At 35.2% G+C, this 23,514-nt stretch overlaps 2 protein-coding genes across 2 annotated transcripts in view; one reads left to right on the plus strand and one right to left on the minus strand.

The window, feature by feature from the left end:
• Window positions 1–1,252: 1,252 nt before the first annotated feature.
• tnnt1 (troponin T type 1 (skeletal, slow)) lies at window positions 1,253–6,092 on the plus strand (the record flags this gene model as incomplete). The annotated part of the gene is made up of 13 exons (XM_058653050.1): window positions 1,253–1,277; window positions 1,381–1,443; window positions 1,620–1,637; window positions 3,195–3,215; window positions 3,638–3,659; window positions 3,769–3,829; window positions 4,110–4,226; window positions 4,394–4,471; window positions 4,560–4,673; window positions 4,774–4,883; window positions 5,622–5,712; window positions 5,806–5,846; window positions 5,927–6,092. Coding segments are annotated over 13 exons (807 nt in total), but the record flags the coding sequence as incomplete, so codon positions are not given.
• An 841-nt stretch (window positions 6,093–6,933) lies between these two features.
• syt5a (synaptotagmin Va) overlaps window positions 6,934–23,514 on the minus strand; it is a 31,435-nt gene continuing 14,854 nt past the window's right edge. The window contains exons 7-11 of the mRNA XM_058653046.1: window positions 8,683–8,850; window positions 8,415–8,582; window positions 8,200–8,317; window positions 7,962–8,095; window positions 6,934–7,842 (exon numbers count right to left, since the gene is read on the minus strand). Coding sequence (XP_058509029.1) covers window positions 7,633–7,842; window positions 7,962–8,095; window positions 8,200–8,317; window positions 8,415–8,582; window positions 8,683–8,850 — 798 coding nt within the window. The 3' untranslated portion in view covers window positions 6,934–7,632. The remainder of the gene's footprint in view (window positions 7,843–7,961; window positions 8,096–8,199; window positions 8,318–8,414; window positions 8,583–8,682; window positions 8,851–23,514) is intronic.

Raw genomic sequence — 23,514 nt, forward strand, 5'->3', positions numbered from 1 at the left:
ATCTGTTTGCCAGGATTGTGTCAGCGCTCAGCCACCGTGTGTGTCTGTCTGTGTGTGGTTTAGTATCAGGACATTGAAAACCATCTTACCGTGCATTGTCTCTCTCTGTCTCTCTCTCTCTCTCTCTGCTCGTGTGTTGTGTGTGTTTTTGTGTATCCACAGAGATTAATCACATGACAACAGAGAGTGTGATAAAGTGATGATGACTCATGTACCAAAGCTCATTTCTTTTAAAGGCACAGTGTGTAATCTTGAGTTTATTGGCAGAACCTAAATATATGAGTATATTTTTAGAAGTGTATAATTGTTTTGTTTTAATAGCCTTAGAATAAGGCTTTTCATGAGAGTCATATCTTTTCATCAAATCTTTGACCAGTTTGAGTAATAATGTAACCATAATATTCAATAAAATGCAGTGGGGTAGTGCATTATTTAACCCTTTATATACACTGATGGTTTTCTAACCTAGTAACACAGCTTTTAATTTCAAATTTAAAAACTAAGACTAATGATAAAACAAATATTTCAGCATCTTAGTGTGTGGACTACACAGCACATGACACATTTGTGTTAAAAATCATCTTTTGCAGTGGAAAGAAAAGGGTCACCGTACAAATCACTGTGCATCATTTTCAAGTTATTTCTCTAATAGTTAGAAATTAAACATCCTACCCATATGTATGTAGTTTAGGCCTTAAGGAGGATCATTTTGGTAACACAGGAAATGCCTCATATAATGTGTGTGTGTTCATGATGACACATTTCTAGGGAAGCCTGGGTTCAGTCAAAGATGATTACAAAATGTAGCTGTGTGAAATACTTACATTTGAATAAATAACCTACTATTTACAATGATTAATGAATTCCATGCAATTTCCTTACTCACTTAAAATACAAATATGATCCAAAAGAGATGAAAACAGGAAATCTGGTCAGCAATCCAAAATCCATTTGGTTTCAAGTTATAATGAAAATGTTTCTTCAATAAATATCATGTAGTACTTGACGCCGACTACGAGTTTCAGCTCTTCTTAAAATGTAAACTTTCTGGCAATATGTTGTTCATTCAGCAAATTAGAAAGATTGATCATCATCTTCCTCATAGCTTTTTTCTCTTTGTTGCAGCCATGTCAGATGTAGAAGAGGAATATGAGTGAGTAGAGGAGCACACATCACTGTTGTCACCACATGTCTCATGTGTTCATGCCACTGTAAATGTACTGTAAGATAAACGTTAACGCTGTGTGTTCTTTCTTCTCGTCTCTGCAGGGATCAGGGTGAGTCCTCCTGTCACATGTGTCCACATCTGTCTCACAAGGACATTATTTACGAGACGTGACACAATATTCATTTCCCTGTTATTTTTAAAATTTTTCCCAGAGGCTGAAGAGGAGCAGGAGGAGGAGGAGCCTGAACAGGTGGAGGTGGAGGAGGATGGAGGAGGTGAGGCCACAAAGACTCCACAGATCTGTTGTATTTCAAATATATTCTGTCATGTGACAAAAATACAATCAGTGGGAGACTTAAGTTACAACAACCATGCCTACCTTTCTTTCTTTCTTTCTTTCTTTCTTTCTTTCTTTCTTTCTTTCTTTCTTTCTTCTGCTCTGTGTTATTAGAGGAGCAAGAATACCAAGGTAAGATCATCATGAGTCACACTTTTATATATTTGTAGCATTTATTGGCTTAAAACCCCTTGACATGTATTTTTGAAGAAAAGAGTTTATTACTTTTTTCAATTTATTGACACAATTCAACTTCTTCACTGTTTTAATTCAGGTCAAATTTCAAGCTTTTAATATTAGATTTTGCACAATATTCTCTTTTGTGAGATACTGTGCAAGGCTGTAGGCTAAATTTGGGGCAGCGTCTGTATGCTCTGATTTCACTGATTTCTCTGCTTTGGAACAAGTTCTTTTATTGTATATTAGCCCCATTCATTGAGATTAATTCTACTGCATCTACAGTATGTTCACAGAGACATCTGAATAATGTTTGTCACTGACACGCAGGTGGAGGATGATGACACTCATATCATGTGGACCTTAAATTAGCCTTTACTTCAGAGAAATATTTGTACAAATAAAACTCACAATGTCATGTGCACAATTACCCAAACAATAGAAATAAATGCTTATAAAATGTTCTACAAACTGTGTGGCTGTGCAGTGCAAGTGAACAGTGGGGTTCACAAAGTGTTTAATTAGAGTTTTAATCTTTTTGAAAATGGTGATTATTCACTTTGCTGCCTGCAGTTACAGTATAAGAAAAAACAAAACTCTCCAAATTAGTACGTTTTGGTGTCTACCAGACTTTCAGCAAAAATATGAACGGTGTAATCTGAGACAGAAATGAGACTTTGAAATCCAAACTGGGAAGGAGACACAACAATTGACAGTTTTTCTGTTGCTATCATATCTATGTGCAGCTTTCTTAATTTGCTTTAACACCTAAGCCTCAAAATGTCCGTCTGGCCTTTGTTTTTGCTCATTGGACCCAGAAAATGTCCTTTGAGTAGGCGCTTTTGCCCCTTTTTCCAGAACACAATTGACTGCATGTTAAAAGAGCGTATTCACAGTTTAAAGTCAAGAAAAACAAAAAATGGAATTTGATTTTATAGTTTTAATTAGAAAACAAACAAACACTGTAGTTGAATAAGAGATTTTGCATTTGAATTTTGAAATTTGAACAGTATAAAACTTACTTCTCAAAGTCTCAAAATCCCAATAACATGGTTGGCTATGAATGCAAGCTCTTATCTGTCAGAAACTGCTGGCATTACGGTAACGCAAAGAACGCTCGCCCAAACATGTCGCCAGCGATACACTCTGTGATAAAGGGTTCATTGAAGTCACACAGACGGAGAGTTTTAACTCATCTTTGAACTCCAGACAAGAAAGTGATGAAGGCTGTTTTCCAAAAATGACCATCTCTATTAGCTCGCTGCTACCTGTGCATCATGAAACGCTGACTTCGGACTTCTTTCAGTCACTGCACACCTCCTCGCTTCCATTTTCACCTCTTGTTCTCCTGGTTCCATTCTTTCTTGGTCATAAACCAATTGTTCCCTTTAATAAATTGCACCTTCCATCCATATTCCTACTCTCCTCATGTCCACTCCTGTCTTTAATGCCTGCTCTCACCATTCCGCCATTGTTCATTCTGTGTGTTCATTGTTGTGGCTGCTGCTTCAGATCAAGATGCTCAGGAGGAAGGTGAGAAACAGAATTTAAGACGTGTGACTCCATGAAGAGTAAAACACACAGTTTTTTGTTTGTCCTGCCCAGTACCACCCTTGTTTTACTCGTCTAATATATTAAAATCCTTTTGGATTCAGAAGTGGCCTAACAGTCACCTCACAAAAGTCTTTTGAATTGGCCTCATTTTTAAAACCTCCAGGAGTGAAGTCCATGGTTAATGTAATTTGTTGGTATTTTGTTATTTTAGCATTATTGTTTCCATAACTAACACTAACCTGCTTTATTTTGTGCTTGCTGTGCTTTTAGTCCCATTAGTAGCTTTTTAACAGTTGTCAGATCTTGTATTTGTATGAAATGTTATGAAGAGAAACGTTTATTTTAATTCTGTGATATGATATTTTGCATTTTTTGCTCGTCTTTCTCTCTTTTATCAACAGAGGAGGAACGCCCCAAACCCAAGTACGTTCACACAAGCTGTTTAAGATGTTGAACAGTATAGTTTTTTATTTGATATTTATAGTAGCAACAAATGTATCCTTAAACATTCATGGCTCCCTCTTTCCTCCAGGCCTATGATGCCTCAACTTGCACCTCCAAAGATCCCTGAAGGAGACAGGGTGGATTTTGATGTAAGTTATGAAAAATACCTGCGCGCTGCCTTGGAGCAACTTGCCTGTTTGCACAGTAATTCATTCTTTGGTTAAAGATGGCGTTCCACAGGGATCAGAACTTGGACCGCTGTCTTCTCACTTAGTCACAATTCTATCACTTACATATTATTTATCGAACTAACTGCAATATCCAGTATGATAGCAGCAAAAAGGCCTTGACACAAACTAAATAAGACTGATCTCTCAACGGTAAACTCAGGAAGCTCTGAGGAAATGAAACATGCTCTTCTTCCACTAGGACATCCACAGAAAGCGTATGGAGAAGGATTTACTGGAGCTGCAAACTCTGATCGAGGCTCACTTTGAGCAAAGGAAGAAGGATGAGGAAGAACTTATTGGCCTCAAAGGTCGAATAGTACGTTTGCTTTGATACTAAAACACACGCATGTACACAGTAATCTATACATACAGCCAATGTGATACTTGATCAGTGGAAGCAGACACTGACCAGCACAATTATTGGTTGTTTTGTTTACTTTAAAAAAATCAAAATAAACTCATGATGTCTTTGCTTTGCAACAGGAGCATCGTCGGTACGAGAGAGCTGAGATCCAGAGAGTTAGAGCAGAGAAGGAGAAGGACAGACAGAACAGGATTGCGGTAATGCCTACTCACACACACACACACATGCACACATCACAACATGCTGCCGTCTCCTCCATCATCCCCATCCCTCGTCATTTTCCAGGAGGAGCGTCACAGAAAAGAGGAAGAGGAGGCCAAGAGGAAGGCTGACGATGATGCCAAGAAGAAGAAAGTGCTGTCTGGCATGGGAGCAAACTTTGGAGGCTTCCTGGCCAAGGTCAGTCCGACGCCTGCTGTGATTGTCAGCAGTGATGATGATGATTGGGAGACTGTGACACAAAGAGATGTGACAATGGTGTGTGCATGTTGCGCTCCAGGCTGAGACGAGGAAAGGCAAACGTCTGACAGGCCGAGAGATCAAGAAGAAGACTCTGGCTGATAGACGAGAGGCACTCCCCATCGACAGCATGAGGGAGGACGCGCTCAAGTGAGTTTTCTCCAATAATATTCCAGATAACTAACTAGCAGGGGATCAAACTAATGAATCTTATATATTTATATTCATATTTTATAGTGCAAATGATTAAATATTAAAAACTTGTGATTCAATTGACTATTCGCTAAACCGGCAGATGGCAATAGTCTTAAATATACCAACACCAAAACGTTTTTCTTCCTCTTTCTTGTGACAGAGATAGAGAGAAGAAAAAGTGTAATTGTAGTGCATACCTCTGCAGTGGCTCCCTGTAGCCTCCAAGGAAAAGTAATTTTATTATTTTCACCTCTCATTTAGAGAGGCGAGGTGTGTTTTAATATTTTGGCTACTTAAAATATGCGTCACATCCTTTGCGATATTTAAAAACCTCCCCCAAAACCTGACTAAACTTGTATTTGAAATATGGAAAGCCATTCCTAACACTGAAGTTATGTAGACGTGAATAAAAATAGTCATTTATATATCCACACATTCTAAAAACTAATGCAACTAAAACTAAGCATTTAAACAAAAATAAATAAATAAAAACTAGCAAACCTGCTCTAAAAACTAATGTGGAATTTGGACCTTGGTCCACAGACAGTTATGAGATCACCAGTTATGTAACAACACCTCACCTAAAAAAGGTCATCATTTCAGTGTCAATGTATGAACGATGAAGCACACTTACAGTATTTAAGCTTTAGCAAGTTAAACACTGTAACACTAAAGGTCTTTTGTGTTCCTAAGACAACGGGCCCAGGAGATGTGGAACTGTATCTACCAGCTGGAGTCTGAGAAGTTTGACTACTTGGAGCACATGAAGCACCAGAAATATGAGGTATAATAGAAAGTAAATGTACACAGTGCTTACTGATCTCTTCTTCCCCCTGCACCTGTTCACACTAAATCCCTTTCTTTTATCCTCCTGCAGATCACTGTGCTGCTGAACCGGATCCAACATGCTCAGAAATTGTAAGTACTGTACTTTCTTTGATACAAAGTCCAATCAGCTGCTCATCTCTCCTTCACTTTACTTCTCTTTCCTCCCGCAGTAAAAAAGGTCACGGCAAAGGGAAAGTGGGAGGCCGCTGGAAGTAAAGAACAGAACAAAAGAAGGGTCCATGGTCATCTATCCACTCTTCAGACCGTCCTTGTATGTGTGAAAGATTGTTTCTTGATAAGATTTGTTGATAATAAAATAAAATGCGCTGAGTTTTATGTCGGTTGTCATTGTTCAATTCTTTTTTTCACTGGACACTCGACACTAGTCATGCAGGAAGTCTACAATACAAAACACCCAGTGTTTACAGTTTCGTCTGGGATTGACTCTAGATCCTCCACAAGCCTCAGAGGTTAAACTTCTACATCACATGTTTTTTTAATATGTTGAAAAATGAAACCTAAGCGGCTGTACCTGGTCTGAAGACGAGCAAATCCTACTTTGTTTGACTTTAAAATCAGATGATTTTTTTTCCTCAATAAATCTGGTGTTTCAACACATTTGTTTTGTAGCCACATACTTCTACAGTCGTTTATTTATTTTATCAGAACCTTCCTTGCTGTGTGGTCTGTGATGATTATGTTTCCTTCACAGCCTCACTCCCCCCTCTCCCCCCTCTCTCTAATTCCTTCTTCACATGTTTGGCTCACGCCGTGAGACGAGGACTAAATAGGACGCGGTTCTTTTAATCCAGTCTGAAGTCGACAGTGAAGACTTCTCTACCTGTGGAATAGTTGTTTGGTCCATAGAATGTCAAAGAAGGTCGACAAATCATATTGTGTTTAGTCTACAAATCAGAGATATTCAGCTTTAAGGATTGACTTATAATAGGAGTGAGCCTTTCTGTTTGTTACTGTTCTCTTCACACATACAGCATGTTTATGCTTCAAAATCCATCTGTTATTGTTTGAAAAAGTTTTATTCTATCAGCTATTCACCTACTAGACACACAGATATATATGTGTTTATAGATATATATATACATATATGTGTGTATATATATTCAAAAGTGAAACCACAAAAGTCTTTCCAGTTTTTAATTTAAAAACCACACACACACACACACACACACACACACACACTCACGTTTGCGCAGCATTCATAGTGAGGACACTCTTTGACATAATGCATTCCCTAGCCACTTACCCTAACCTAAACCCAATTCTTACCCTAAAACCAGGTCTTAACCCTGCAAAACTTCCTTAGGTTTACAAGTTTTTTTTGTCCTCACAAAGACACCCATACAAGAACACACGAAGAAAACACAAGCACATAAGGAGTCACAATTACCCACAATGGACAAAACCAACAAATTTCAGAGGGAAAGGTGGTTTAATGAGTGAAGGTTCAACGAATGCATCCACAAATCCTTAAGCAATGCAGAAGTACTGGGTTTCAACTCAACTTAAACAACCAATAAAAGCTGTCATCTGTACTGCAGCCAGTTACAGCTGCAGCTCTGTTGCTAGGCAAAGTAAGTCAGTTGTACTATGATGTTGAGGCTACTCATCAATGTTGTATTATGGGAGATGTTTGTGATCCAGGGGCCAACTCCAGGTATTGGAGGTACAATAGGAATTTGGTGAATTAACCCTTTAATTGTGAATGCATGGGTCACACGTTCCAGTGTGCATACATCAAACATCAATCGATCAAAATGGCATTTCTATTCATCAATAAAACACACAGCACACGCTGCCTACTCATATAAAGAGATTCATAAATGTAATATTAGAAAAATGAATGTTGTGTGTTTGTTTAGCGAATGGGAGCCTTCAGAGCAGTATCCACCTCCTCCTCAGGCAGCAGCGTGTGCCACTGGGCCACAGGACGCCTGGGATTGGCCAGCATGTCTGACCAGTGGCGAAGGCCCACACCAGACGCGCCGTAGCCGATCCAGCATTTGCCGATTGGATCGTTGCTGCCGAGCTTGTCGTAGTCGTACACAGTGATCAGCACCTGGACTTTCTGTGTGTGAAGAAGAAGAAGAAGAAGCTCTGGTTGGACCACATTCTGCAGGTTAGGGTTCTTTCTTGTGTCGTGCAAATAGGACAAAAGGACACAAATAGTTTTAGAAAAGTACAAACCTGGATCTGGGAGAAAGGGATCTCAAAGCTGAAGCTCTCGTTGAAGTAAGGATTCAGAGTGTTTTGTTTGACGGACGTCTTCTTCTTCTTCAGTCGCTTTCCATTGTGCTGCAGCACCACCTTAACAAATGGATCTGACACAGAGAAACATGACATCAGACAGCAGATCCGAGGAGACGGAGGACATTTAATTATTAACTGCCACGAATAAACCAGGCTCAGTCAGTGTTGTGTTCACCTGACAGTCCTCCGACGTCCATCTTCTTCAGGTTCTTCGCTTCCATGATGTTGACTGTTAGTTTCCCAGCAGTGGGCACGTAACGAAGAGAAATACAGATATCACCCAGCTTCTCTTGCTGTCGGGGACAAAACATAATCCGGAGTTATCGCTGCACAGTGTTTTGGTTACTTCAAATGTCTGTTATATTTATCAGAGGGTGAAAAACCACGTACCGTCTCTTTCTCTCCTCCAACCAGGTCTTTAAATTCGTGTATGGGCTGTGCGAGGTCGATGGTGTTCATTGGGATCTTGATCTCACCAATGACGTCATGTTTGCCAAAACGGTCAAAGTCAAAAACCTGCAGCACCAGAGTCTGACCACCCAACTCAGTGTAGGGTATCTGGAGAGGGAGAGTGAGAGAGTTGAATCAGAGGCTTCACTGAGACTGCTACGGAAAATGTGATCAAAACTGGGGTAACTTTAAGTATCAGTGTACACACTTTAAAGCTGAATGTCTCATTGAAGACTGGACTCAGGTTCTTGCGGTGAACTTTGGTCTCAAACTTCTTCTTCTTGTCTGGCAGCATGTAGACTTTGACATAGGGGTCAGAGGTGCCGCATACGTCCATAGCTGGGAGGTCCTGCGCCTGGAGGATGCCCACTATCAGCTGGAAGAGGAGAAGAAGAGTTAAAGGTGAACTGAACTTTAGAGTCAGAGGGTCCTGGATGTCAAATCCCACGAAAGCCAGCATTTCAGTATAAAGGGCTACATCATCGCTGAAGTCTGCTTGGTGGAGGTTATGTTTTGGTGCATGTTTGTCTCCCTGACTGTGAGCAACATAACTCTAACGTTAAGGTCAAGGAGAAGGAGTTCACCTTGACCTTTGAGAGACCTCCACCATAGAGCCAAAACATCCAACATAGGGAAGGAAAAGAAGAAGATAAAGTAACTAGTAATTTTGATCATGCCTGCCGATTTTGGGTGAATTGAACCTTTAAAACTAAAAGTATTTAGACCAGGGGTGCCCAAACTTTTTTTTTTTTAACAAAGCCAGATTTGATAAAGTAAGATGTTCGGGGGCCAAAGGTCAATTCACACTTCTTCTTTTTTTCACAGTAACTTTTACATATAGTTCTCAGTAGAATGCAAACACTCTAACTATGACTTTTTTTGACAGATTTTGGACGACATACTATACTATGACTTTTTTGTCTCATTTTGGACGACATACTATACTATGACTTTTTTGTCTCATTTTGGACGACATAATATACTATGACTTTTTTGACTGATTTTGGACGACATACTATACTATGACTTTTTTTGACAGATTTTGGACGACATACTATACTATGACTTTTTTGTCTCATTTCGGACGACATACTATACTATGACTTTTTTGAGTGATTTTGGACGACATACTATACTATGACTTTTTTGAGTGATTTTGGACGACATACTATACTATGACTTTTTTGTCCAATTTTGGACGACATACTATACTATGTCTTTTTTGTCTCATTTGGACAACATATTATACTATGACTTTTTTGTCTCATTTTGGACGACATACTATACTATGACTTTTTGTCTCATTTTGGACGACATACTATACTATCACTTCTTTGTCTTATTTTGGACGACATACTATACTATGACTTTTTTGTCTCATTTTGGACGACATACTATACTATGACTTTTTTGAGTGATTTTGGACGACATACTAATACTATGACTTTTTTGTCTCATTTTGGACGACATACTATACTATGACTTTTTTGTGTGATTTTGGACGACATACTATACTATGACTTTTTTCAGTGATTTTGGACAACATACTATACTATGACTTTTTTTGTCTCATTTTGGACGACATACTATACTATGACTTTTTTGTCTCATTTCGGACAACATACTATACTATGACGTTTTTGTCTCATTTTGGACGACATACTATACTATGACTTTTTGGAGTGATTTTGGACGACATACTATACTATGACTTTTTGGAGTGATTTTGGACGACATACTATACTATGACTTTTTTCAGTGATTTTGGACAACATACTATACTATGACTTTTTTTGTCTCATTTTGGACGACATACTATACTATGACTTTTTTGTCTCATTTCGGACAACATACTATACTATGACGTTTTTGTCTCATTTTGGACGACATACTATACTATGACTTTTTTGAGTGATTTCGGACGACATACTATACTATGACTTTTTTGTCTCATTTTGGACGACATACTATACTATGACTTTTTTGTCTCATTTTGGACGACATACTATACTATGACTTTTTTGTCTCATTTTGGACGACATAATATACTATGACTTTTTTGACTGATTTTGGACGACATACTATACTATGACTTTTTTTGACAGATTTTGGACGACATACTATACTATGACTTTTTTGTCTCATTTCGGACGACATACTATACTATGACTTTTTTGAGTGATTTTGGACGACATACTATACTATGACTTTTTTGACTGATTTTGGACGACATACTATACTATGACTTTTTTGTCCAATTTTGGACGACATACTATACTATGTCTTTTTGTCTCATTTGGACAACATATTATACTATGACTTTTTTGTCTCATTTTGGACAACATACTATACTTTGACTTTTTAGTCTCATTTGGACGACATACTATACTATGACTTCTTTGTCTTATTTTGGACGACATACTATACTATGACTTTTTTGTCTCATTTTGGACGACATACTATACTATGACTTTTTTGAGTGATTTAGGACGACAAACTAATACTATGACTTTTTTGTCTCATTTTGGACGACATACTATACTATGACTTTTTGGAGTGATTTTGGACGACATACTATACTATGACTTTTTTGAGTGATTTCGGACGACATACAATACTATGACTTTTTTGTCTCATTTTGGACGACATACTATACTATGACTGTTTTTGTCTCATTTTGGACGACATGCTATACTATGACTTTTTTGAGTGATTTCGGACGACATACTATACTATGACTTTTTTGTCTCATTTTGGACGACATACTATACTATGACTTTTTTGAGCGATTTTGGACGACATACTATACTATGACTTTTTTGTCTCATTTTGGACGACGTACTATACTATGACTTTTTTGTCTCATTTTGGACGACATAATATACTATGACTTTTTGGAGTGATTTTGGACGACATACTATACTATGACTTTTTTGAGGGATTTTGGACGACATACTATACTATGACTTTTTGGAGTGATTTTGGACGACATACTATACTATGACTTTTTTGTCTCATTTTTGACGACATACTATACTATGACTTTTTTGTCTCATTTTGGACGACATACTATACTATGACTTTTTGGAGTGATTTTGGACAACATACTATACTAAGACTTTTTTCAGTGATTTTGGACCACATACTATACTATGACTTTTCTGTCTCATTTTGGACGACATACTATACTATGACTTTTTTAAGTGATTTTGGACGACATACTATACTATGACTTCTTTGTCTCATTTTGGACGACATACTATACTATGACTTTTTTGTCTCATTTTGGACGACATACTATACTATGACTTTTTGTCTCATTTTGGACGACATACTATACTATGACTTTTTGGAGTGATTTTGGACGACATACTATACTATGACTTTTTGGAGTGATTTTGGACGACATACTATACTAAGACTTTTTTCAGTGATTTTGGACCACATACTATACTATGACTTTTCTGTCTCATTTTGGACGACATACTATACTATGACTTTTTTGTCTAATTTTGGACGACATACTATACTATGACTTTTTTGTCTCGTTTCGGACGACATACTATACTATGACGTTTTTGTCTCATTTTGGACGACATACTATACTATGACTTTTTTGAGTGATTTCGGACGACATACTATACTATGACTTTTTTGTCTCATTTTGGACGACATACTATACTATGACTGTTTTTGTCTAATTTTGGACGACATGCTATACTATGACTTTTTGGAGTGATTTCGGACGACATACTACACTATAACTTTTTTATCTCATTTTGGACGACATACTATACTATGACTTTTTTGTCTCATTTTGGACGACATACTATACTTTGACTTTTTAGTCTCATTTTGGACGACATACTATACTATGACGTTTTGGAGTGATTTTGGACGACATAGTATACTATGACTTTTTTCAGTGATTTTGGACGACATACTATACTATGACTTTTTTGTCTCATTTCGGACGACATACTATACTATGACTTTTTTGTCTAATTTTGGACGACATACTATACTATGACTTTTTTCTCTCATTTTGGACGACATACTATACTATGACTTTTTTGAGTGATTTCGGACGACATACTATACTATGACTTTTTTGTCTCATTTTGGACGACATACTATACTATGACTGTTTTTGTCTCATTTTGGACGACATGCTATACTATGACTTTTTTGAGTGATTTCGGACGACATACTATACTATGACTTTTTTGTCTCATTTTGGACGACATACTATACTATGATTTTTTTGTCTCATTTTGGACGACATACTATACTATGACTTTTTTGTCTCATTTTGGACGACATACTATACTATGACTTTTTTCAGTGATTTTGGACGACATACTATACTATGACTTTTTTCTCTCATTTTGGACGACATACTATACTATGACTTTTTTCTCTCATTTTGGACGACATACTATACTATGACTTTTTTGTCTCATTTTGGACGACATACTATACTATGACTTTTTTCAGTGATTTTGGACGACATACTATACTATGACTTTTTGGTCTCATTTTGGACGACATACTATACTATGACTTTTTTGTCTCATTTCGGACGACATACTATACTATGACTTTTTTGTCTCATTTTGGACGACATACTATACTATGACTTTTTGGAGTGATTTTGGACGACATACTATACTATGACTTTTTTCAGTGATTTTGGACAACATACTATACTATGACTTTTTTTGTCTCATTTTGGACGACATACTATACTATGACTTTTTTGTCTCATTTCGGACAACATACTATACTATGACGTTTTTGTCTCATTTTGGACGACATACTATACTATGACTTTTTGGAGTGATTTTGGACGACATACTATACTATGACTTTTTGGAGTGATTTTGGACGACATACTATACTATGACTTTTTTCAGTGATTTTGGACAACATACTATACTATGACTTTTTTTGTCTCATTTTGGACGACATACTATACTATGACTTTTTTGTCTCATTTCGGACAACATACTATACGATGACGTTTTTGTCTCATTTTGGACGACATACTATACTATGACTTTTTTGAGTGATTTCGGACGACATACTATACTATGACTTTTTTGTCTCATTTTGGACGACATACTATACTATGACTTTTTTGTCTCATTTCGGACAACATACTGTACGATGACGTTTTTGTCTCATTTTGGACGACATACTATACTATGACTTTTTTGAGTGATTTCGGACGACATACTATACTATGACTTTTTTGTCTCATTTTGGACGACATGCTATACTATGACTTTTTTGTCTCATTTCGGACGACATACTATACTATGACTTTTTTGAGTGATTTTGGACGACATACTTTACTATGACTTTTTTGACTGATTTTGGACGACATACTATACTATGACTTTTTTGTCCAATTTTGGACGACATACTATACTATGTCTTTTTGTCTCATTTGGACAACATATTATACTATGACTTTTTTGTCTCATTTTGGACGACATACTATACTATGACTTTTTGTCTCATTTTGGACAACATACTATACTATGACTTCTTTGTCTTATTTTGGACGACATACTATACTATGACTTTTTTGTCTCATTTTGGACGACATACTATACTATGACTTTTTTGAGTGATTTTGGACGACATACTAATACTATGACTTTTTAGTCTCATTTTGGACGACATACTATACTATGACGTTTTGGAGTGATTTTGGACGACATAGTATACTATGACTTTTTTCAGTGATTTTGGACGACATACTATACTATGACTTTTTTGTCTCATTTCGGACGACATACTATACTATGACTTTTTTGTCTAATTTTGGACGACATACTATACTATGACTTTTTTCTCTCATTTTGGACGACATACTATACTATGACTTTTTTGAGTGATTTCGGACGACATACTATACTATGACTTTTTTGTCTCATTTTGGACGACATACTATACTATGACTGTTTTTGTCTCATTTTGGACGACATGCTATACTATGACTTTTTTGAGTGATTTCGGACGACATACTATACTATGACTTTTTTGTCTCATTTTGGACGACATACTATACTATGATTTTTTTGTCTCATTTTGGACGACATACTATACTATGACTTTTTTGTCTCATTTTGGACGACATACTATACTATGACTTTTTTCAGTGATTTTGGACGACATACTATACTATGACTTTTTTCTCTCATTTTGGACGACATACTATACTATGACTTTTTTCTCTCATTTTGGACGACATACTATACTATGACTTTTTTGTCTCATTTTGGACGACATACTATACTATGACTTTTTTCAGTGATTTTGGACGACATACTATACTATGACTTTTTGGTCTCATTTCGGACGACATACTATACTATGATTTTTTGTCTCATTTTGGACGACATACTATACTATGACTTTTTGGAGTGATTTTGGACGACATACTATACTATGACTTTTTTCAGTGATTTTGGACAACATACTATACTATGACTTTTTTGTCTCATTTTGGACGACATACTATACTATGACTTTTTTGTCTCATTTCGGACAACATACTATACTATGACGTTTTTGTCTCATTTTGGACGACATACTATACTATGACTTTTTGGAGTGATTTTGGACGACATACTATACTATGACTTTTTTCAGTGATTTTGGACAACATACTATACTATGACTTTTTTTGTCTCATTTTGGACGACATACTATACTATGACTTTTTTGTCTCATTTCGGACAACATACTATACGATGACGTTTTTGTCTCATTTTGGACGACATACTATACTATGACTTTTTTGAGTGATTTCGGACGACATACTATACTATGACTTTTTTGTCTCATTTTGGACGACATACTATACTATGACTTTTTTGTCTCATTTCGGACAACATACTGTACGATGACGTTTTTGTCTCATTTTGGACGACATACTATACTATGACTTTTTTGAGTGATTTCGGACGACATACTATACTATGACTTTTTTGTCTCATTTTGGACGACATGCTATACTATGACTTTTTTGTCTCATTTCGGACGACATACTATACTATGACTTTTTTGAGTGATTTTGGACGACATACTTTACTATGACTTTTTTGACTGATTTTGGACGACATACTATACTATGACTTTTTTGTCCAATTTTGGACGACATACTATACTATGTCTTTTTGTCTCATTTGGACAACATATTATACTATGACTTTTTTGTCTCATTTTGGACGACATACTATACTATGACTTTTTGTCTCATTTTGGACAACATACTATACTATGACTTCTTTGTCTTATTTTGGACGACATACTATACTATGACTTTTTTGTCTCATTTTGGACGACATACTATACTATGACTTTTTTGAGTGATTTTGGACGACATACTAATACTATGACTTTTTTGTCTCATTTTGGATGACATACTATACTATGACTTTTTTGTGTGATTTTGGACGACATACTATACTATGACTTTTTGGAGTGATTTTGGACGACATACTATACTATGACTTTTTGGAGTGATTTTGGACAACATACTATACTAAGACTTTTTTCAGTGATTTTGGACCACATACTATACTATGACTTTTCTGTCTCATTTTGGACGACATACTATACTATGACTTTTTTAAGTGATTTTGGACGACATACTATACTATGACTTCTTTGTCTCATTTTGGACGACATACTATACTATGACTTTTTTGTCTCATTTTGGACGACACACTATACTATGACTTTTTGTCTCATTTTGGACGACATACTATACTATGACTTTTTGGAGTGATTTTGGACGACATACTATACTATGACTTTTTGGAGTGATTTTGGACGACATACTATACTATGACTTTTTGGTCTCATTTTGGACGACATACTATACTATGACTTTTTTGTCTCATTTCGGACGACATACTATACTATGACTTTTTGGAGTGATTTTGGACGACATACTATACTAAGACTTTTTTCAGTGATTTTGGACCACATACTATACTATGACTTTTCTGTCTCATTTTGGACGACATACTATACTATGACTTTTTTGTCTCATTTTGGACGACATACTATACTATGACTTTTTTGTCTCGTTTCGGACGACATACTATACTATGACGTTTTTGTCTCATTTTGGACGACATACTATACTATGACTTTTTTGAGTGATTTCGGACGACATACTATACTATGACTTTTTTGTCTCATTTTGGACGACATACTATACTATGACTGTTTTTGTCTAATTTTGGACGACATGCTATACTATGACTTTTTGGAGTGATTTCGGACGACATACTATACTATAACTTTTTTATCTCATTTTGGACGACATACTATACTATGACTTTTTTGTCTCATTTTGGACGACATACTATACTTTGACTTTTTAGTCTCATTTTGGACGACATACTATACTATGACGTTTTGGAGTGATTTTGGACGACATAGTATACTATGACTTTTTTCAGTGATTTTGGACGACTTACTATACTATGACTTTTTTGTCTCATTTCGGACGACATACTATACTATGACTTTTTTGTCTAATTTTGGATGACATACTATACTATGACTTTTTTCTCTCATTTTGGACGACATACTATACTATGACTTTTTTGAGTGATTTCGGACGACATACTATACTATGACTTTTTTGTCTCATTTTGGACGACATACTATACTATGACTGTTTTTGTCTCATTTTGGACGACATACTATACTATGACTTTTTGTCTCATTTTGGACAACATACTATACTATGACTTCTTTGTCTTATTTTGGACGACATACTATACTATGACTTTTTTGTCTCATTTTGGACGACATACTATACTATGACTTTTTTGAGTGATTTTGGACGACATACTAATACTATGACTTTTTTGTCTCATTTTGGACGACATACTATACTATGACTTTTTTGTGTGATTTTGGACGACATACTATACAATGACTTTTTGGAGTGATTTTGGACGACATACTATACTATGACTTTTTGGAGTGATTTTGGACAACATACTATACTAAGACTTTTTTCAGTGATTTTGGACCACATACTATACTATGACTTTTCTGTCTCATTTTGGACGACATACTATACTATGACTTTTTTAAGTGATTTTGGACGACATACTATACTATGACTTCTTTGTCTCATTTTGGACGACATACTATACTATGACTTTTTTGTCTCATTTTGGACGACACACTATACTATGACTTTTTGTCTCATTTTGGACGACATACTATACTATGACTTTTTGGAGTGATTTTGGACGACATACTATACTATGACTTTTTGGAGTGATTTTGGACGACATACTATACTATGACTTTTTGGTCTCATTTTGGACGACATACTATACTATGACTTTTTTGTCTCATTTCGGACGACATACTATACTATGACTTTTTGGAGTGATTTTGGACGACATACTATACTAAGACTTTTTTCAGTGATTTTGGACCACATACTATACTATGACTTTTCTGTCTCATTTTGGACGACATACTATACTATGACTTTTTTGTCTCATTTTGGACGACATACTATACTATGACTTTTTTGTCTCGTTTCGGACGACATACTATACTATGACGTTTTTGTCTCATTTTGGACGACATACTATACTATGACTTTTTTGAGTGATTTCGGACGACATACTATACTATGACTTTTTTGTCTCATTTTGGACGACATACTATACTATGACTGTTTTTGTCTAATTTTGGACGACATGCTATACTATGACTTTTTGGAGTGATTTCGGACGACATACTATACTATAACTTTTTTATCTCATTTTGGACGACATACTATACTATGACTTTTTTGTCTCATTTTGGACGACATACTATACTTTGACTTTTTAGTCTCATTTTGGACGACATACTATACTATGACTTTTTTAAGTGATTTTGGACGACATACTATACTATGACTTCTTTGTCTCATTTTGGACGACATACTATACTATGACTTTTTTCAGTGATTTTGGACGACTTACTATACTATGACTTTTTTGTCTCATTTCGGACGACATACTATACTATGACTTTTTTGTCTAATTTTGGATGACATACTATACTATGACTTTTTTCTCTCATTTTGGACGACATACTATACTATGACTTTTTTGAGTGATTTCGGACGACATACTATACTATGACTTTTTTGTCTCATTTTGGACGACATACTATACTATGACTGTTTTTGTCTCATTTTGGACGACATGCTATACTATGACTTTTTTGAGTGATTTCGGACGACATACTATACTATGACTTTTTTGTCTCATTTTGGACGACATACTATACTATGATTTTTTTGTCTCATTTTGGACGACATACTATACTATGACTTTTTTGTCTCATTTTGGACGACATACTATACTATGACTTTTTTCAGTGATTTTGGACGACATACTATACTATGACTTTTTTCTCTCATTTTGGACGACATACTATACTATGACTTTTTTCTCTCATTTTGGACGACATACTATACTATGACTTTTTTCTCTCATTTTGGACGACATACTATACTATGACTTTTTTCAGTGATTTTGGACGACATACTATACTATGACTTTTTGGTCTCATTTTGGACGACATACTATACTATGACTTTTTTGTCTCATTTCGGACGACATACTATACTATGACTTTTTTGTCTCATTTTGGACGACATACTATACTATGACTTTTTGGAGTGATTTTGGACGACATACTATACTATGACTTTTTTCAGTGATTTTGGACAACATACTATACTATGACTTTTTTTGTCTCATTGTGGACGACATACTATACTATGACTTTTTTGTCTCATTTCGGACAACATACTATACTATGACGTTTTTGTCTCATTTTGGACGACATACTATACTATGACTTTTTGGAGTGATTTTGGACGACATACTATACTATGACTTTTTGGAGTGATTTTGGACGACATACTATACTATGACTTTTTTCAGTGATTTTGGACAACATACTATACTATGACTTTATTTGTCTCATTTTGGACGACATACTATACTATGACTTTTTTGTCTCATTTCGGACAACATACTATACGATGACGTTTTTGTCTCATTTTGGACGACATACTATACTATGACTTTTTTGAGTGATTTCGGACGACATACTATACTATGACTTTTTTGTCTCATTTTGGACGACATACTATACTATGACTTTTTTGTCTCATTTCGGACAACATACTGTACGATGACGTTTTTGTCTCATTTTGGACGACATACTATACTATGACTTTTTTGAGTGATTTCGGACGACATACTATACTATGACTTTTTTGTCTCATTTTGGACGACATGCTATACTATGACTTTTTTGTCTCATTTCGGACGACATACTATACTATAACTTTTTTGAGTGATTTTGGACGACATACTTTACTATGACTTTTTTGACTGATTTTGGACGACATACTATACTATGACTTTTTTGTCCAATTTTGGACGACATACTATACTATGTCTTTTTGTCTCATTTGGACAACATATTATACTATGACTTTTTTGTCTCATTTTGGACGACATACTATACTATGACTTTTTGTCTCATTTTGGACAACATACTATACTATGACTTCTTTGTCTTATTTTGGACGACATACTATACTATGACTTTTTTCTCATTTTGGACGACATACTATACTATGACTTTTTTGAGTGATTTTGGACGACATACTAATACTATGACTTTTTTGTCTCATTTTGGACGACATACTATACTATGACTTTTTTGTGTGATTTTGGACGACATACTATACTATGACTTTTTGGAGTGATTTTGGACGACATACTATACTATGACTTTTTGGAGTGATTTTGGACGACATACTATACTATGACTTTTTTCAGTGATTTTGGACAACATACTATACTATGACTTTTTTTGTCTCATTTTGGACGACATACTATACTATGACTTTTTTGAGTGATTTCGGACGACATACTATACTATGACTTTTTTGTCTCATTTTGGACGACATACTATACTATGACTTTTTTGTCTCATTTCGGACAACATACTATACGATGACTTTTTTGTCTCATTTTGGACGACATACTATACTATGACTTTTTTGAGTGATTTCGGACGACATACTATACTATGACTTTTTTGTCTCATTTTGGACGACATGCTATACTATGACTTTTTTGTCTCATTTCGGACGACATACTATACTATGACTTTTTTGAGTGATTTTGGACGACATACTTTACTATGACTTTTTTGACTGATTTTGGACGACATACTATACTATGACTTTTTTGTCCAATTTTGGACGACATACTATACTATGTCTTTTTGTCTCATTTGGACAACATATTATACTATGACTTTTTTGTCTCATTTCGGACAACATACTATACGATGACTTTTTTGTCTCATTTTGGACGACATACTATACTATGACTTTTTTGAGTGATTTCGGACGACATACTATACTATGACTTTTTTGTCTCATTTTGGACGACATGCTATACTATGACTTTTTTGTCTCATTTCGGACGACATACTATACTATGACTTTTTTGAGTGATTTTGGACGACATACTTTACTATGACTTTTTTGACTGATTTTGGACGACATACTATACTATGACTTTTTTGTCCAATTTTGGACGACATACTATACTATGTCTTTTTGTCTCATTTGGACAACATATTATACTATGACTTTTTTGTCTCATTTTGGACGACATACTATACTATGACTTTTTGTCTCATTTTGGACAACATACTATACGATGACGTTTTTGTCTCATTTTGGACGACATACTATACTATGACTTTTTTGAGTGATTTCGGACGACATACTATACTATGACTTTTTTGTCTCATTTTGGACGACATACTATACTATGACTTTTTTGTCTCATTTCGGACAACATACTGTACGATGACGTTTTTGTCTCATTTTGGACGACATACTATACTATGACTTTTTGGAGTGATTTTGGACGACATACTATACTATGACTTTTTGGAGTGATTTTGGACGACATACTATACTATGACTTTTTTCAGTGATTTTGGACAACATACTATACTATGACTTTTTTTGTCTCATTTTGGACGACATACTATACTATGACTTTTTTGTCTCATTTCGGACAACATACTATACTATGACGTTTTTGTCTCATTTTGGACGACATACTATACTATGACTTTTTGGAGTGATTTTGGACGACATACTATACTATGACTTTTTGGAGTGATTTTGGACGACATACTATACTATGACTTTTTTCAGTGATTTTGGACAACATACTATACTATGACTTTTTTTGTCTCATTTTGGACGACATACTATACTATGACTTTTTTGTCTCATTTCGGACAACATACTATACGATGACGTTTTTGTCTCATTTTGGACGACATACTATACTATGACTTTTTTGAGTGATTTCGGACGACATACTATACTATGACTTTTTTGTCTCATTTTGGACGACATACTATACTATGACTTTTTTGTCTCATTTCGGACAACATACTGTACGATGACGTTTTTGTCTCATTTTGGACGACATACTATACTATGACTTTTTTGAGTGATTTCGGACGACATACTATACTATGACTTTTTTGTCTCATTTTGGACGACATGCTATACTATGACTTTTTTGTCTCATTTCGGACGACATACTATACTATAACTTTTTTGAGTGATTTTGGACGACATACTTTACTATGACTTTTTTGACTGATTTTGGACGACATACTATACTATGACTTTTTTGTCCAATTTTGGACGACATACTATACTATGTCTTTTTGTCTCATTTGGACAACATATTATACTATGACTTTTTTGTCTCATTTTGGACGACATACTATACTATGACTTTTTGTCTCATTTTGGACAACATACTATACTATGACTTCTTTGTCTTATTTTGGACGACATACTATACTATGACTTTTTTGTCTCATTTTGGACGACATACTATACTATGACTTTTTTGAGTGATTTTGGACGACATACTAATACTATGACTTTTTTGTCTCATTTTGGACGACATACTATTCTATGACTTTTTTGTGTGATTTTGGACGACATACTATACTATGACTTTTTGGAGTGATTTTGGACGACATACTATACTATGACTTTTTGGAGTGATTTTGGACGACATACTATACTATGACTTTTTTCAGTGATTTTGGACAACATACTATACTATGACTTTTTTTGTCTCATTTTGGACGACATACTATCCTATGACTTTTTTGAGTGATTTCGGACGACATACTATACTATGACTTTTTTGTCTCATTTTGGACGACATACTATACTATGACTTTTTTGTCTCATTTCGGACAACATACTATACGATGACTTTTTTGTCTCATTTTGGACGACATACTATACTATGACTTTTTTGAGTGATTTCGGACGACATACTATACTATGACTTTTTTGTCTCATTTTGGACGACATGCTATACTATGACTTTTTTGTCTCATTTCGGACGACATACTATACTATGACTTTTTTGAGTGATTTTGGACGACATACTTTACTATGACTTTTTTGACTGATTTTGGACGACATACTATACTATGACTTTTTTGTCCAATTTTGGACGACATACTATACTATGTCTTTTTGTCTCATTTGGACAACATATTATACTATGACTTTTTTGTCTCATTTTGGACGACATACTATACTATGACTTTTTGTCTCATTTTGGACAACATACTATACTATGACTTCTTTGTCTTATTTTGGACGACATACTATACTATGACTTTTTTGTCTCATTTTGGACGACATACTATACTATGACTTTTTTGAGTGATTTTGGACGACATACTAATACTATGACTTTTTTGTCTTATTTTGGACGACATACTATACTATGACTTTTTTGTCTCATTTTGGACGACATACTATACTATGACTTTTTTGAGTGATTTTGGACGACATACTAATACTATGACTTTTTTGTCTCATTTTGGACGACATACTATA

The sequence above is a fragment of the Solea solea genome, chromosome 16 (assembly GCF_958295425.1).
Source record: "Solea solea chromosome 16, fSolSol10.1, whole genome shotgun sequence".
Classification (NCBI taxonomy): domain Eukaryota; kingdom Metazoa; phylum Chordata; class Actinopteri; order Pleuronectiformes; family Soleidae; genus Solea; species Solea solea.